The following is a 17,098-nucleotide window of genomic DNA, read 5'->3' as shown; positions in this document are numbered from 1 at the left end:
TGAGTCTCTTTTAATTATATTGGCAAACAATTATACTTGTTGAGTTGTTTAACTACAGACCTGTCGTGTTGCGTATATACACAATTTAAAGATCAGGTAAAGGGAATGTCATTATTGGTCATTATGGGGTCTACATGGCAGGGATAAATACTAGAAAGGTACATGAAAGGGGATTTTGTTCATTGTAACTCCGTTTTGAAACATGTTGGCCTTTTTGGGGCATGGGGGTAATACCTCCTCTCAATATGTATTTTCATCCCTGGAAACATGGGTGTTAGACCCAGGAGGTAAGGAGTGGCCCCACAAGTGTAATAACCAGTTGAAGACAGCTATTTAAAAATAACACAGCTTCTGGAATGTGCTCTAAATTTATGGTAGCATTGTTTAGCTTTGACAGTGCAAAAAAAAAAAAAAAAAAGAGTCCAGTTTAAACAAATTACAAGAGGGATAGAATTTCAGTCTCCTCAAACTTTGACATTTTCATTCGTTCTTTCATGATCAAATCATCTCCCTATTTCTGAGCATGATTCACGAGCACTGATAAAACTTGGAGAAAAGTATTTTTTTGGGGAGCTTTGGATTCCAGAATCTATATGTGGTCATTTCCTGTGTGGGCCTTCCTCCCCCACTCACTTCCTGTCTGTCTTCATTAAAGCCCTCAGAGGGCTTTGGCACGCGAGGGGGACACACAAAGGTATCGTTGTTCGTTCCCCGAGCCACTGGCTGCTGTCACTGATAGGTGATTGTCAGGTGCTGCTGAGTAAGAGGACTGGCACAGACAGGATGAATGTAGACAGGCTTGTTTGTTTAAGCAAAGATAGCTCTCAGAAAAACAAAGTGGAGATGACTTGAATGTTCCACGTTAGACTCCCCGCCGCTGCCTTTGGCCGAAGGGCCTAAGACCCGTTTCTTTTCTCTCTGATCGACGTAACTTGACTGGTAGACTGGTCACTTGGTTTACACTTTTATCTTTTTGTAAGTCAACTTTTTTTTTGGTTATGTGTCCTTTGAAAAGCCTCTGACATGGGGGACTTGAACTCGAATTTAAAATCAGTTTCAGTCCATGGTTATGCACAGCACACAACTAATACATCTCTAGAGGTGACTATTTCATCTGTAAACCAATACACTGAAAACAGCCCATCAAAGCAGCACCATGTACTGGGATCTTTATTGGACGGCTTATTAATGGACACATCATCTTGAATCACATGACATCTTTGATACCCTTGACTTGTCACACTCGCCCAAAAAGTAGTTGAAGGAATTTCACGTGATGAACTTGTTTACTTGCTATATATCCTCTTTGTGCCCTGTCCAGGGGACTAGAATAGACTGGACTAAGGGCACGTGATCGTCTGTGGCAAGAATAGTTGCAGCTTAGCAGTAAGAGGTGCGACACCCTCTCTGGTCTTGACCCACTTAACCGAACGTTGTGCATTCAGCAGGTGCAGGAAAAAGTTTTAAATATTATCTTACAACGGTAGAATTGTAAAGGCCCCAGAGTAGAGTAATGAGAATACGAGAATATCATCCTATCTTTAAATATCAGAAAGATTAAATTAGGATTTAGATGAATTTAATTTGCTGGTCTTGAACTGCAAGGGATTGTACTGTAGCTTTGGTGAAGCAGTTTGTTGGACGTGTTACGCTAAACACAACAGAGGGCAGGAACAAATTAGTGTTCATTTCCAACACAGCGACGTCAGGCACAACGCACAGCAAGCGTTTCCCGTGTGCAGAGCGCTCAGTTCCAACAGCAGCCATGCTAGAAGAATTCCCCTACCTAACCATCTGCCCAGGTCCAGTCCTCTAATGGAGACAGGCACTCGCACTGACAGCCGGGTTAAAATTCTGACCAAGTGGAGATAGCATAACACATTCAGCTTGCAAAACCACCAGCCCTGCAGCACCACTTTCAAATGTAATAAGGTGATTGATTTATGACCCTGGAATATGGCCCGCCCTATATGTGTTAGCTGGCTGACATGCCCGGGCAGCCTGTCAGCAGTGGCTACAGTGACCCAGGTGTTTCAATGTATAGGCTTAGTTAGACAGTGCGCCGCTGCCATCGTCGCCCTCCTGTTGCGTTGTGGAGTAGGCTATTTTTTCCCATGGAGACCAGTGAGAAAGTGTTTGTCCCCTCGCTGCTGTCTGGTGTTCCCGTGGCGACCGATCGGGATGCTGCTGTCTAGTGTTCCCGTGGCGACCGATCGGGATGCTGCTGTCTAGTGTTCCCGTGGCGACCGATCGGGATGCGTATAGCCTGGTGGCAGGCAGCACTGTGGTAAAAATAGAAAGGCAATCAGGGCAGCGGGGCGTGAAGCAGATTCGTATGACTCCCAACAGCATTTTCTCTCCATTTATCTCTCCTGCATCCATTCTTCCTCCCTCGCTGGCTTTCACTCTACCTCGCACGCCCACAGGATTAGAGGTCTCTGTGCCACCTTATTTAATGGGGAGAGGGTTTTTTTCCGCCCCTTTTGACAGAAGCCAGAAATAGCAGCATCTAGGCCCCCCCCCCGCTCTCCTCGCTGTGCCCCCCCCCCATCACTACTCCCTCTGCACCTCCCTACCTGCACTTCACCTGTGCCATAGCCCCATTTCCCCCACCAACAAGCTGTATGTTGTACTCATTGCAAAAAGGTCTTTTCAATTATTGATCTGAAACTACAACTAAATAATTGAAACACATTTGGCTATTGTATAACCAAATGTTTGCATGACTTCAACGTCACTCACGTTTTCCTATCGGGACACCAGCTAATCGTTCCCGCTTGTTTATTGGGGTGTGTGAGGCTCACAGTGGCTTACGTGTACGTGTACGTGTACGTGTACGTGTACGTGTACGTGTACGTGTACGTGTACGTGTACGATGGGTTGATGGGAAGTCCACACGAGACTGAGAAGTGCTGACCTACCGTGAGTCAGTCTCCCCAGGCCGACACGGGAGCGCGTCTCACCAGTCAGACGCAACACTTACATCCATTCACACAAGTGTATATAGACCCTTCTCACGGGGGCCGTTTTGTGTCGAAAAGGCAGGGTTAACACAGGTGCAAGCAAAACACTAATGAGGGTTTCTAACTTCCATGATTGGAATGGTGAAGCCCTCATTAGTGTTTTGCTCGCACCTGTGTTTATTCTGCCTTTTCGACACAAAACGAGACGCATCGATAATCGCAATCGAATCGAATCGTAGCCCTCTGAATTGTAATCGAATCGAATCGTGAGGCCAGTGAAGATTCACAGCCCTAATGTCTGCATCCAACCTGCTGTGGTTCTATTTTCTCTATATTGTCTCTATAGTCACATCTCTGCCATTATGCGGCACTTTGTTTTGAATGTTGAGGGCAGTTTAGTGGTCTGGCATTGTCTTATTTGTTTCTGAGGTCGTCAATTGTACTTTTTTGTTGGTCCATTCAGAGACAATGGAATGGGTAAATCCACATTGGTAAAGTCACTTTATTGATCAATGACTATATTCCCAAATTTAGAAGGTTCATGCACACATTTCTGTTGTCATTGTGTAAAATACTCCAGGGATGACTCATCAATGACGTGAAACAAAATGTTAAATGTGCTTAAGCCATCATTAAGACCAATTTAAAAGTCTCAAAGTAATGTGTCCATTGTGAAAAAATATGACCTTAATATTTCATTCAAACAGTGACTGTCCACTAGGACTTGATTTGTAAGGCTGGATCAGCTCAGGCCAGGCTGTGTGTGTGAGAGTGAGTGAGTGACTTAGGAGTGTGTATTTGGGTATCTCTGTTTTGCATTAGGAGGAGTGGGTGTGGGGAGAGCTTGAAACGTCTGCCATGTTTTTGTGTTAGTTTAACTGCTGCTACTGTATCAGACTGTGGTCACCAGGGCGGCAGGTAGCGGACTCTTTCACTTAGAGCCCGTGTGTTGCTCAACCTAATTTAGTCCAGATGAGGTGGAAATGGGCCCGATCCTGACTCATTTAATTTCTCTGAAACCTGTACTGAATTTCACTGAAAACTGAAATTGTTGCAATGTTTAAGTGTGACAATATTGCTTATTTTCCAACAGATTTTTTTTTTCTTTTTCTTTTGGTTTCCCTCCCTTATTTTACAATGTGAATATTTTCTTTAATAATGTTCAAAAACATTGTAGCCAAGCTGTAGCCTATAAAAGGAGAGATTTAGACCCTCTGCGTGAAGCATCGCATTACACTCACATGATTGTTTAATTTATCTCCATGTGATTTTGGGACGTCTTTGTGAACGGAGACTTACAGAAAGGTTGCTGTTCCTCACTCCCTAGCCTCCGAGCCCAACCTGAAGGTCCGCTCCAGACTGAAGCAGCAGGTGGCAGAGCGGAGGAGCAGCCCCATGCTGAAGAGGAGAGACAGCAACATCATGACTCCTTACAAGAAGCGGGCCCTGGAACTCATGGGTATGTCTAGGGATGCACCGATCCACATTTTTTTCACTTCCGATCCGATTCCGATACCTGAATTTGGATATCTGCCGATACAGATATTATGCCGATACCGATATTTTTCTTGAATATACAGTATAGGCAAAGATTTGGCCAATTAAATATTTTTTTTAAATATACCTTGCAAAAAGCAGACAAAATTAAGAAAATATACAAGGCAAAGAAGGATACTATTATACATGGGCAAATTACAGCCCGCGCTGGAATTGCAAACCACCCCCCCCCCCCCCCACCCCCCACCCCCGATTCCGATCCGATCCGATTCGTGAATTATGTCAGTATCGGCACCCGATACCGATATTGGATCGGATCGGTCCCATCCCTAGGTATGTCAGACGGCTGGGTATAGATCACGTTTTTTCTCATTTCCCCCCGTTTTCTCCCCAGTTGTACTTGGCCAATTCCCCCAGTTGTCCCAGTCGTTGCTCCACCCCCTCTGCCGATCTGGGGGAGTTGTAGACTAGCACGTGCTTTCTCTGATACATGTGCAGTCACCAGCCACTTCTTAAACACCTGACAGCGAGGAGTTTCACTGGCAGGACATAGCCTGTGGGAGGATCATGCTATTCCCCCCAGTTCCCCTTAGGGCTGGGTATTGTCAAGGACCTCACGTTACGATACGTATCACGATACATGGGTCGCGTTATGATTGTATCACGATACATTGCGATACAATACATATTGCGATATATTGCAATACTCTACATAATTGACTGACAATTAAAAAATAGAGCTAAAAATACAACTTGCTGTGTACCACCCAGGTAGTGTAATAATATGTACATCACTTTATATTGACAACTTAGTGGACAAATGGAGTCAAAACTCCCGAGTGTTGAGTGTGTTACTGAACCCACTGAAATAAAAAGTATTCTTATTGTGTCATTGAACACACGGCTGTGTAAAGAAATCGACATGGCGATATATCACGATATTTTTATGAAATATCGCTACAGTATTGCGGAAAAACGTATCGTGATATATTGCTGTATCGATTTTATTGCACAGCCCTAGTTCCCGTCCCCCCTGAACAGGTGGAGGAGGCACTAGTACAGCGACCAGGACACACATACGACATAACCCTTAATCTGGCTTCCCATGGCCAATTGTGCCAAGCCGGAGGCAACACACGGGGGCTTGAACCTGTGACCCTCATGTTGGTAGGCAGGGAATCTACCCCTGTGCTGGTATAGATTGAATCCTCTGTTATGATTGGCTGGCTGTGTCACAGGCTACATTATGTAACGACACGCTCGTATGTTTATTCTCAGATATATTTTTGGATTTCCAAAGCATTTTCCTGCAGCACATAACACAGATGCTCTTGTGTCATAACATCTGGCATTTCAAATGTTCTCGAAAAAGAGAGAGAGAGAGAAAAGAACCCAAGATCTTAACCTTATTATAGTTTTTCATAAATGCATACCGAGCAGCCAATCTGCATTGCAGTAGCACATAATGGCCATGGCTCTTCCACGTAAGAAAGACCATTTTAATCAGGCAGCCATGACTACACATAACTGTTTGGAGACTGCAGCTGTTTTGCCAAGCCTGTGTGTGTGTGTGTGTGTGTGTGTGTGTGTGTGTGTGTGTGTGTGTGTGTGTGTGTGTGTGTGTGTGTGTGTGTGTGTGTGTGTGTGTGTGTGTGTGTGTGTGTGTGTGTGTGTGTGTGCGTGCATGCACGTGCGCGCATGTGTGTGTGTGTGTGTGTGTGTATGTGTGTGTGTATTGTATGTGTGTACTGTGTGAGCATGCATATCTAACTCCTTGTTGTTCCACAGACTCTACGCCCACTAACAGTGCCCCTGGCTCTGGCCCCAGCTCTCCCATAGGAGCCTCCAGTGCCCTGGGGGCTGAAAATGGACCCTCATCTCTGCCCACTACCACAAAAACAGAGGTATGCTTCCAAATCACAAGAACTGCTATGTATGTGCCAAAGACGGACACAAAAGGGTTTACTGCTCCATGTTGTTGTTGTGCATACAAATCATGTGAATATCAAAATTGTACCTTGTTATGTGAGGGCTCCAACAGCCAGCCAGCCTGTCTGCGTGCGTGCAGCTATATAAACAGCCAGTTGTCCCCGCCTTTGTTCATAGCCCTCTGCCTGTTACACTCCAGTGGAAATGGCTCCCCAGTTTGCTCGTGTGAAAATTATACAAGATGCAGAAAAAGAAATGCGCTCTACTGGTGTTAAAACGCTAGACAAAAAGTGAAAGTGTCAAAAAACAACCGGAAAAATGAACGCCGTGCCATTTTCTTCCATACCCAACACATTTATTACAAATGTACAATCAGTTTTCTACCCTGCACACGTGATTCTTTAGTTTGGCTGTACGTTTCTGTTGGCTTGTCATTGTATTCCTGTCACTGGACCTGGCTGTAGGCCGACACTGAGTTGCTCTGAGGCGTTGCTGACCAGAGCAGAGCTCCCCACTGGGCCCGGCTCACAAAGCAGCCCATTATGGCGGGTGGCAGATATGACACATCTCCGAAACAATCTGAACAGAACAGCTGTGTTTTCCTTAAAACCATCGCTGTTTACTCTCCCAGGGACCTCCAGTGACATGCAGAAGGGAGAAGACGCCCCGACATCAGGCTGAAGGCCAGGGCTTATAAGCGAGGCAGGCTAAACTGTGGAGTTTAATTGATATCCCAGGCACTGGTAGCCAAAGACACCCACACGCTAACAACATAAACACACAGGATTGCTATTGTAATCGGCCCCAAGCTGAGACTCTCATGAAAGTCGTTGGTGAAGCGGTTGGGGCTGCCCGTAGACCTCACGCCTGCTGCAAAAGCAAGGCGTGTTTGTGCACCGTTACATTAGGTATCCCTTTTCAGAGGGAACGGGTCCCTCGGGTCAAATATGGGCCGGATATCCACACACAGGTCACTGAGTGCTGGTAGGGGTTGGAAGGATAAACATGGCGGTTCCAAAGCCACATGCTGCTCCACTGCTCTGCTGGGTACAGGAAGTAAGCCCCAGTGCAGAGAGCAGCCTGAGGGTGGGGACTGGGTGGGGAGCAGGCCGACTCGGTGACTGGAGACTTCAGGACTTTGATGCTATGCTAGATTTAGGGTTAGCAGTGTTTTATAATCCGAGTATATCGTCCTCCCTGGTGCCGTTCTTTGAGACTCCAGCCACTCCGTTCTGTCATCCATCACAAAACCTCACCGCTTTTCCCTTTCTGCTGTTGTTCGTCACAGTGCATTCACCTTTATGCCGCTGCTCTCGTTTTTGCTTTTTGACATTTTCCATTGTGGGATTTTTTTAATCTGTCGCCTCCTCCTAAATCGCTCTCCTCTCTCTCTCTCTCTCTCTCTCCTGTGTCTTTGATGCAGCAGTGGCCATCACAACCCAGATTATTCTCTCTCTCTCTCTCTCTCTCTCTCTCTCTCTCTCTCTCCTGTGTCTTTGATGCAGCGGTGGCCATCACAACCCAGATTATTCTCTCTCTCTCTCTCTTCTGTGTCTTTGATGCAGCGGTGGCCATCACAACCCAGATTATTCTCTCTCTCTCTCTCTCTCTCTCACTCTCTCTCTCTCCTGTGTCTTTGATGCAGCGGTGGCCATCACAACCCAGATTATTCTCCCTCTCTCTCTCTCTCTCCTGTGTCTTTGATGCAGCGGTGGCCATCACAACCCAGATTATTCTCCCTCTCTCTCTCTCTCTCTCTCTCTCTTCTGTGTCTTTGATGCAGCGGTGGCCATCACAACCCAGATTATTCTCTCTCTCTCTCTCTCTCTCTCACTCTCTCTCTCTCCTGTGTCTTTGATGCAGCGGTGGCCATCACAACCCAGATTATTCTCTCTCTCTCTCTCTCTCTCTCTCTCTCTCTCTCCTGTGTCTTTGATGCAGCGGTGGCCATCACAACCCAGATTATTCTCTCTCTCTCTCTCTCTCTCTCTCTTCTGTGTCTTTGATGCAGCGGTGGCCATCACAACCCAGATTATTCTCCCTCTCTCTCTCTCTCTCTCTCTCTCTTCTGTGTCTTTGATGCAGCGGTGGCCATCACAACCCAGATTATTCTCTCTCTCTCTCTCTCTCTCTCTCTCCTGTGTCTTTGATGCAGCGGTGGCCATCACAACCCAGATTATTCTCTCTCTCTCTCTCTCTCTCTCTCTCCTGTCTTTGATGCAGCGGTGGCCATCACAACCCAGATTATTCTCTCTCTCTCTCTCTCTCTCCTGTGTCTTTGATGCAGCGGTGGCCATCACAACCCAGATTATTCTCCCTCTCTCTCTCTCTCTCTCTCTCCTGTGTCTTTGATGCAGCGGTGGCCATCACAACCCAGATTATTCTCTCTCTCTCTCTCTCTCTCTCTCTCTCTCTCCTGTGTCTTTGATGCAGCGGTGGCCATCACAACCCAGATTATTCTCTCTCTCTCTCTCTCTCTCTCTCCTGTCTTTGATGCAGCGGTGGCCATCACAACCCAGATTATTCTATCTCTCTCTCTCTCTCTCCTGTGTCTTTGATGCAGCGGTGGCCATCACAGCCCAGATTATTCTCTCTCTCTCTCTCTCTCTCTCTCTCTCTCCTGTGTCTTTGATGCAGCGGTGGCCATCACAGCCCAGATTATTGTCCCTCTCTCTCTCTCTCCTGTGTCTTTGATGCAGCAGTGGCCATCACAGCCCAGATTATTCCTAAATCCCTCTCCTCTCTCTCTCCTGTGTTTTTGATGCAGCGGTGGCCATCACAGCCCAGATTATTCCTAAATCGCTCTCCTCTCTCTCTCTCCTGTGTTTTTGATGCAGCGGTGGCCATCACAGCCCAGATTATTCCGACCTGAGGGCTCTGTGTCGATGCTGAGCTTGTACACCTCTCCCTCCTTACCCAACATCACCCTGGGTCTTTCAGCTGCGTCCTCACCCATAAGTGTGAGTACAAGTGTTGCCAGGATTGATAAATAACCTTTATTTTATTTTATATATATATATTTTATATTTTTTCTTTACAAAATCAAAATCTTGCTTAAAAAGCCAGTTCGGTGCTTCTGGAGGATGTGAGTTGAAAGCCCGGCCATCAGTGGCTGTCTGGGCTCTACAAGCGGGCCGCAGGTCATTGACCTTTGACCCCAGATGATTTTATCGCCCCTAGATAAATGTTGTTCTGAAGTGTCTAGTGTCAGGTCTGCTCTTATCTTCCTCTATTACCTCATTCATCACAGCTATTTAAAAGTCCAAGTCCACTCAAGTGCAACTCCAGATAACACAGCAGCACATGATATATCATATTTTAGCTCGCTGGCACATTCCAGAGAGGTCTGTTCATCAGCTGCTCCAACTACTAACCATTGATGGTCTCACATTTCAACCATTGTACAATAGCTGATTTGTCAATTCAAACAGAATGTGACTCATTCACAGAGAATGATTGACATTGTTTCATTTGGGTGGTTGAAATGAATAGTTAGAATTCTTAAAGTCCCCATGAAATTAACTCCCATTACTTTTTTACTTCCTAGCTGGAAAACAGAGTATCTTTAATGGCGACCTGATGCTGAACCTTTGGGCATAAATATAAATGACAACAACAAATAAAATCATCACAGATTTTTTTTAACAATCATTCTCCTCTGTCCAATCAAATTGGCTTTCTCTCGCTGACTAATATTCCATTGGTTTTAGACTTTAGAATGATCCCTAACTGCATTATTGTTGCATCCGTTGATGGTAGGAGCTGGCAAGTGGCAAACGTGTCATCTTTGACATACGTGCGTTCGAGCTTCGGGCTTCAGGTCACAAAACCATGGATGCTAATAGCAGTTAGCTGTCTAAGCTAACAGCTAATAACAACAACGTTCAGTTGTATGGGTTTAACCGACTATTGTATTAGTATGCTGATTGGTCTGAAAGCTTACTATTGTTGAGAAGAAAAGAAAAATGTGTCAAAACTGTGTTTTAAATTCTTACCATCGTGGGCACCATGTTGAATAACGTGAAATTATGTGCTGGGAGCAACTGGGGGTTGAGAAATCATACCCAAGTTTGCTAGTAGGAACTCCCAGTTAACGTGGCATTTTATTTTATTTTTGCTAGTAGCAACTGGCAATTTGCCACTTGCCAGTTATAAGGCACATTGGAAGGCACAGCAGGTAGGCTATAGTGTGAATGAAAGAATGTCCGTCTCTCCTCTCAGGCTGCCATGGGGCTGAAGGAAAGATCAGCAGAAGTCAGGCACGGGCTGCCCGGGGCCGGGCAGCTCCTGGGCCCCGTGCCGCTGCAGACGGCCGTGGAGACCAAGGTGAGCCCCAGTCACCAGGCGCTCCTGCAACACCTCCTCCAGAAGGAGCAGATGAGACAGCAGAAGATGCTCTCCTCTGGTGAGTCTTCCTCATTGGAGCCCAGATATGAGATACTGTATGAAAAGGATACAAAATACCTATAGCAATGTAGTTTTTTTTTTTACATTATGTTATGTATGTATGTATGTATGTATGTATGTATGTATGTATGTATGTATGTATTTATTTACGATATGACTTTTGAAGAAAGCTGATTCAATTTTGAGATAAAAAAATAAACAAATAAATCTACTTTTTTTTTCAAGGGCAAGGCTTGGTGTCATCCCACCCTCAGTCCCCACTGGCCATGAAAGATCGGCCCTCCACCAACAGTCGGCCTAAACTACCAAAGCACCGTCCCCTGAACAGGACCCAGTCAGCGCCGCTCCCTCAGAACACACTGGCCCAACTGGTCATCCAGCAGCAACACCAGCACTTCCTGGAGAAACAGAAACAGTACCAGCAGCAGGTCCACATAAATAAGGTATTGTGCTGCTGTCATCTATATTCAAATCACAAGGGAGGACGTTTGACTCTCAGGTTGCATTTTGTAGCATTCTCTATTCCTCTTTTGGTCTCGCGAGGTCTTATTTTACCGCAGGGAGCCTGATTTAATCATTTTAAGCACGCAAATGCACATCTAATTTTAGCCTTTTGTAAAAGCATCTGTGGTAGCTCAGGTTTTGCAGAGCCGGGTCCCGAGTCTGTTCTTCCCTGGAATCCTGGTGTTATTTCTGCTAAGTAAAGAACTTCTGCCTGACTTCAAATGGGGAAGAAATGCTTCCCCTGCACTAATTCTGTTATCATAGCTTAAGGCATCAGTGCCGTTCACATGCTAACTCTGTGAAATTCAATTCAGCCAAGTTCAAATGAAGGAAAAAGTGCCCAGAATACATTTTGTTCCTCTGTGGCAATATTAGTGTTTCTGCGAGCTGGCCGTGGTGACCTGGCCATACACAGAGTGTAATTATTCTGCTGAGGGAAGTGTGTGAGGTGGCAGACACTGTGAAAGGCAGCATTGTGTGAGCTCACGTACTGATCTGTCCCAACGCTCGACCTCGACAGAGCCCTGGGAACCATAGAGCTGCAAGTGCAACTCTTACCTAGAGCTAATAAAACAGCACAAAGCCCCACAGCAATTACACAGTTCTACTTACTGCTGTGATATTTGAAATAACACATAGTTTCTGTTTAAGTTCGTTCCGTAAAAATAAAAACGAACTTTGGCCATACTTTTTTTTTTTTTTTTTTTTTTACTTAGTGTAGTTCATATTAGGAGCTGTGTGTGAACTTGCCTGGAACCACATGAACTGCTGTGATCACTCAGGCCAATGAGATCACATGTAAAGCCTCTTTAAGTGGAGGTTATAAATGGCCACTAATTGGGGATGAGCCGTCAGTGTTTGTTGAGAAGGATCTGCAAAACATTGCCCTAATTCATTTCCTCGCAGAGGCCTGGCTACAATGATTGTTTTTGAATGTCCTTCAGTGCCTGCAACAGTAGGGGGCACTAATGGACATTTACAAGAGCTTAGGGGTTTTAGGACGAGGTATAAACAGCCTTTACTAATGCCAAGCTAAAGAGGCTAATTCTTAGCTGAAGGGATATTTATATAAGGCCTACATTCTCTAGGCAATAGTGTTAGTGCTTACCAGCTGCCAAGGTTAGGCTTTTTTCACTCTAGTCCCCAGAGCCCCCTTGTGGCACAGCAATCCTATCATGATGACACCACCGGTAGTTCTGATTTAGCAAAGCTCCAAAACTCTGCAACATCCGCCTAAGGTGAGCAGACTATCCCAGTTTCTCTGGGAAAGTCTCAGTCTGCAGCCGTGCGTCCCAGTTTCCTGCCAAACATCTAAAATAGTCATGTGTCTAAGTTTTCACCCGTCCCTCCCTCCACAAAGATCCAGACTTGATAGTTTCTCAATTTGTTTCTGAGCGTGCAAAGTTTCTCATTTTTTCTACAAAGCCTAGTTTCTGTCATTGACACTTATTTCCAGGTGCAACTAGTGTTAATCAGCATAGCATTTTTGGGGCGGGACTTTAGTTGCTCAAAATGGTTCAGGTTTACTAGCCAGTTTAGGTTAGTGGATTACTGCACAAGCAGACATACCAGCTAAATAAGTGCAACACTAGCCACATAGAAGCTCCTAGTCTTGCAAAATAGTTATCACTCTGAAAACAGTTAATCTTACCAATTCCCCAGGGATTCAACTTATAGCCAGTGTTTTATACAGTAACGCAATCAGAGGGTTTATTAGTTTGACACTTCCCTTTGTCATATCATTGAAGTTAGTTATATTGGATACAGCTATTTGATTGTTGTCCTGAATAGAAATGTGGGGAGTTTCCAAAATGAGATTTCCATCATTTGAAAAGTAAAAAAGGACAAATGGAAAGCATTTGTGAAGTAATAATCAGGGGAAGACAAAGAGCAGCCTGCATTTTATCCCTGGAATGTTCTTTTTTACCACACATTCTATGAATGTCAACATTCTTCCCAAGTCTCGTTCCATTGGAAGAAAGTCTATTTCTAGAAGTAGAGTGTCAGAATGAATTTATGAACACACCAGCGTTCACACTCCGGTGCCTCGTACACATTCTCTGCTGCACTGTGTATTAGGTCACCTGCTCACCAGCAGGCATTGTCAGTATACCCAATTTGTTTTGAATTCATTCATTGTATCTGTTTTCCTCCCATTTTATAGTAACTTACTGTCATTTTTTATATTTTTAATCTAATTAATATAAGTCTTAATATACACAAGCGTAAATAACATGACATAGATACAATATAAAGAAATTGACTAAATTGTCAGTAGCCTATGCTATCTTACAGCTGATTTAGTATGGAGAGTGAGCCTAAAGGCCCAATTATACTCTACGTTGAAGACGGAGACGGACAGAGCCTTCTGTCCGTACTCTGCGTTCATTTCGTGCGTTTTCTGTCCGGCATCTGAAAGCTTACGGATACGCATGAAACGCAGCAAAACATGTGACTCTCTACTGCCCACTGGTGAATGTACTGCTTAACATGACACCAACGTGAAAGACGCATGGAAGTATGTGTGCAGTGAGGATTACGCCGTTTGAAATGGACGCATTTATTTACATATGAAAATGGAGCATAAATGATTTTTTTTTTTTTGGATTGTCTAATAGCTTACTGTTAATATTTGGTTAAGTGAATGTAGTTATTGCATCAAGCTTCTCAGTTAGAGACTGGGCATGAGTGGATGTTTTTTTTAACTGTTCCATTTCCTGATAGTTCAAATACAGCTAAGCATCATTAGATGGCTGGAACGATATATAGGCAGGTGAGAGCTGTGCCAGTGTCTTTATAAAAGGAAAATAAACCTGGTCACAATGTTTGATGACGCATTTGTTGGAGCCAGGTAGTCTCGAAAATACAAGCATCCAAATATATCCAATATTTGGATGCTTGTATTTTAGAGCCTACCTGACATGAGCCCCGCCTGGATCTATCTATAGATTGGCATTGATAACCGCCTGGATCTATCTATAGATTGGCATTGATAAAAACCTAAATTTGATTGTCAAAGATTGGCTGCAGCATACCATCATTAACACGGAGCTAATGTGTTTTGCAGCTGTTGTCCAAGTCCATTGAGCAGTTGCGTCAGCCCAGTGTACACCTGCAAGAGTCTGAGGAGGAGCAGGAGGAGCAGCAGCACCACAGGGAACCGCAGAGCATGCAGGAGGATAGGCTGCCCCCTGGAGGCGTCATCCGGAAGCACACCCTGAGCAGCAGCAGCAGCGGCGGCTCGTACGGGGAGCTGCGCGAGGCTCACTGCGGGGTCATCAAGGTCAAGGAGGAGCCGGTGGATAGCGAGGACGAGGCCCTGACCAATCAGAGCCTGGAGGCGGAGCAGAGCGCCTATCTTCACCAGGTCCAAGGAAGACTGGTGATAAGAGCCATGATCTGAGAGAAGGGAAAAGGGATGAGATCACACACTCCAACATTCGCAGATAAACACGACTCTTCAAATATGCGCACACCCACATCCATGCAGTTTACACACACACACACACACACACACACACACACACACACACACACACACACACACACACATGAACACAGCAGCCATTGCACAGAGTAGGCCAACTCTCCCTGCCATGACATGTGACCCTTTTTCACTCAGCTGCAGCCTCGCCCCACACCCTAGGACTCTTCTGTTTGTGAAACTTGTGTAGTGATCTCTGTAAAGTACGTTTCATCGTTGTGTATATAATATGAAGAGAATTTAGACCGTTCATTCTTTTTATTAAGAGCTGCTTTGGTTGTCTCAAGTCTGCTCAACTGAGAAAAAGAGTTTTCTGTACATATACTGTGGATTTATCATCAAAGATTATTTCTAGTGGAAACGTTGAAACAGGTGTACAGCTTTGAAAAGCCAACTTGTGTTGTGTACATCTTTGCCATAAAATATCCCATCCCAAATATGATCACAAAAGTCCTTACAGTGTGTGTTAAAGAATTTCAAACACTACATTCTCTGTTGTTCTCCACAATCTGTGATGATGTTTTATGTTGAAGTGGTCTCAGACCTGAAAGTCATGCTCACATGTGTCTGAGAGAGAATGTATACTTAAATCCTAGCAGAGGACGCTCCCCCATGACACATTTTGCACTGGGAGTGATATTGCCATTGGAATAATTGTCCACTGCTCATATTGCAGTTTGGAGGATAAAGCACTAAATCCATGCTTGGGTGTGCAGGCATCTCCAGCACATCCAGAGTCTCTATAGTGTCTAGGAGCGGTCCCAGAGCCAGGACTCAATGTTAAGCTGTGAGCTCTCCTCCCTCTCTCCCTCTGGGTCCAACTCAAAGCTCAGCCCAGCTCCTGCCCAGCTTTCAGCAGAGGAGTCAGACAGAGAGAGAGAGAGAGAGGGCCGGGCAGGAAATGCCTTCTAGAAGCCAGGAGTTGGAGTGATTCATGTGTGCAGGAATGTTGAGAGAGGAGGACCTAGGTTTGGAGGAGTCCAAGGGGCCAGGCTTGAGAATTGATTTACTGTCAAGGCGAATTACAAAGTGAGTGGGGATATGGTTAAGGGAGTCCTTTTTAAAAGGGAATCGCTTCCTTCGTATTCCCCAGTGACATGCTTACCTCAACATGCAGGTTTGATGTTACTTCAATAAAAAAAAACCTGGACGGGACCTTGCTCCTCTTTTCAAGACTGTTTTCCCCCCGAAAGTGCCCATTGCAACATGTATAGTCTGTCTTAAAGTGATCAATCAAATGTATTGCATAGCTGTAAACCTTCCTGTTTCATTTGTACCGTCTGCTAAATGTAAAAATGCTAGTATAGGGTTCTGTGTTTGGATTCCTGTGAATGGCAAAACTGTCTGTCTTATACTGTACATTCAGATTGTCCAGTTGTACTGTTTTAGTGTAAGTAAACACCACAATCAGAACAATGCGAGTCTTGTTCTCTTGCTCCTTTGATTTGGTTGTAACAAGAACCCCTTTGCTGCCAGCGGGGGGGGGGGGGGGGGGGGTCCTGTGGTCTGTTCATAGCAATTTGCGTTTCTTCTCTTTTTTTGCCTTGTGTGATAAACTTTTTTTTTAATAAAGTTCATTCCCCTATTACGCTCTTGCGTTTTTGCACATCATTTATACTTACATCTAGTTTTTGGACTATGAAGCTGCCTGCATATGATAGGAAAATGTCCAAAATAAAAGAATGTGATGTTTTTCTGCCACACACTATACCAGGTCTTTTAAATTATTTTTGTTTTGTTTTGTTTTGTTTTGTTTAGAATTCATGATTCTTCATCATTCTGACTGCATGAGCATCTCAAATAGACTGCCTAAAAATCATTAGCCAAGCCTGGTTTTCCCACACTAGGTCCCATAACCCAGCCCTTCATTTTCAGGGGATCTGTGTAACCCTTTAAGGGGAGCTTAAGAAGCTTTCAAAACATTTCTTTGATGTGAGCATGCAAGGCTCCTTGTGGCAGTATTAGAGTATTAGAGCAGTCAAGATAAGGTGAGCTCTGAGCAAGTGATATATGACTTGCACTGATACTTTCAAACCAAGCTTAAGCAATTTCACAGCGAGCTTAGTTGGTGGGACTGGTGTGATATGCTATACATGCAATGATGAGACTGAGAAACCTCAGGCACAATCTATACTGCTCTGAAATTGCTCTGAAAGCACTTTCAAATAGCAACGCTGCCCAAGAACATAAAAATAATTAGGCCAACTCAGTGCTATGTACGTGGATGCTTCTCCAAATAAAAGAGAAACCTTAATAGATGGTGTATTACATAGCATAGCAAGTTTTATTTTAGGAGGCCCATTCTTTCATCAAA

The 17,098-nt window shown here is 44.7% G+C and overlaps 1 protein-coding gene across 1 annotated transcript in view; it reads left to right on the top strand.

The window, feature by feature from the left end:
- Nucleotides 1-16,260, top strand: part of hdac9b (histone deacetylase 9b) — a 39,679-nt gene extending 23,419 nt beyond the window's left edge. The window contains exons 6-11 of the mRNA XM_083649734.1: nucleotides 4,291-4,422; nucleotides 6,249-6,364; nucleotides 9,227-9,349; nucleotides 10,611-10,794; nucleotides 11,022-11,239; nucleotides 14,368-16,260. Of these exons, the coding sequence (XP_083505860.1) occupies nucleotides 4,291-4,422; nucleotides 6,249-6,364; nucleotides 9,227-9,349; nucleotides 10,611-10,794; nucleotides 11,022-11,239; nucleotides 14,368-14,703 (1,109 nt within the window). The 3' untranslated portion in view covers nucleotides 14,704-16,260. The remainder of the gene's footprint in view (nucleotides 1-4,290; nucleotides 4,423-6,248; nucleotides 6,365-9,226; nucleotides 9,350-10,610; nucleotides 10,795-11,021; nucleotides 11,240-14,367) is intronic.
- Nucleotides 16,261-17,098: the final 838 nt, after the last annotated feature.

Source organism: Poromitra crassiceps (genome assembly GCF_964638095.1).
Source record: "Poromitra crassiceps genome assembly, chromosome: 1".
Lineage (NCBI taxonomy): Eukaryota > Metazoa > Chordata > Actinopteri > Beryciformes > Melamphaidae > Poromitra > Poromitra crassiceps.
Note: the sequence above shows the minus strand (reverse complement) of the source record. Positions and strands in the feature narration are given on the sequence as shown.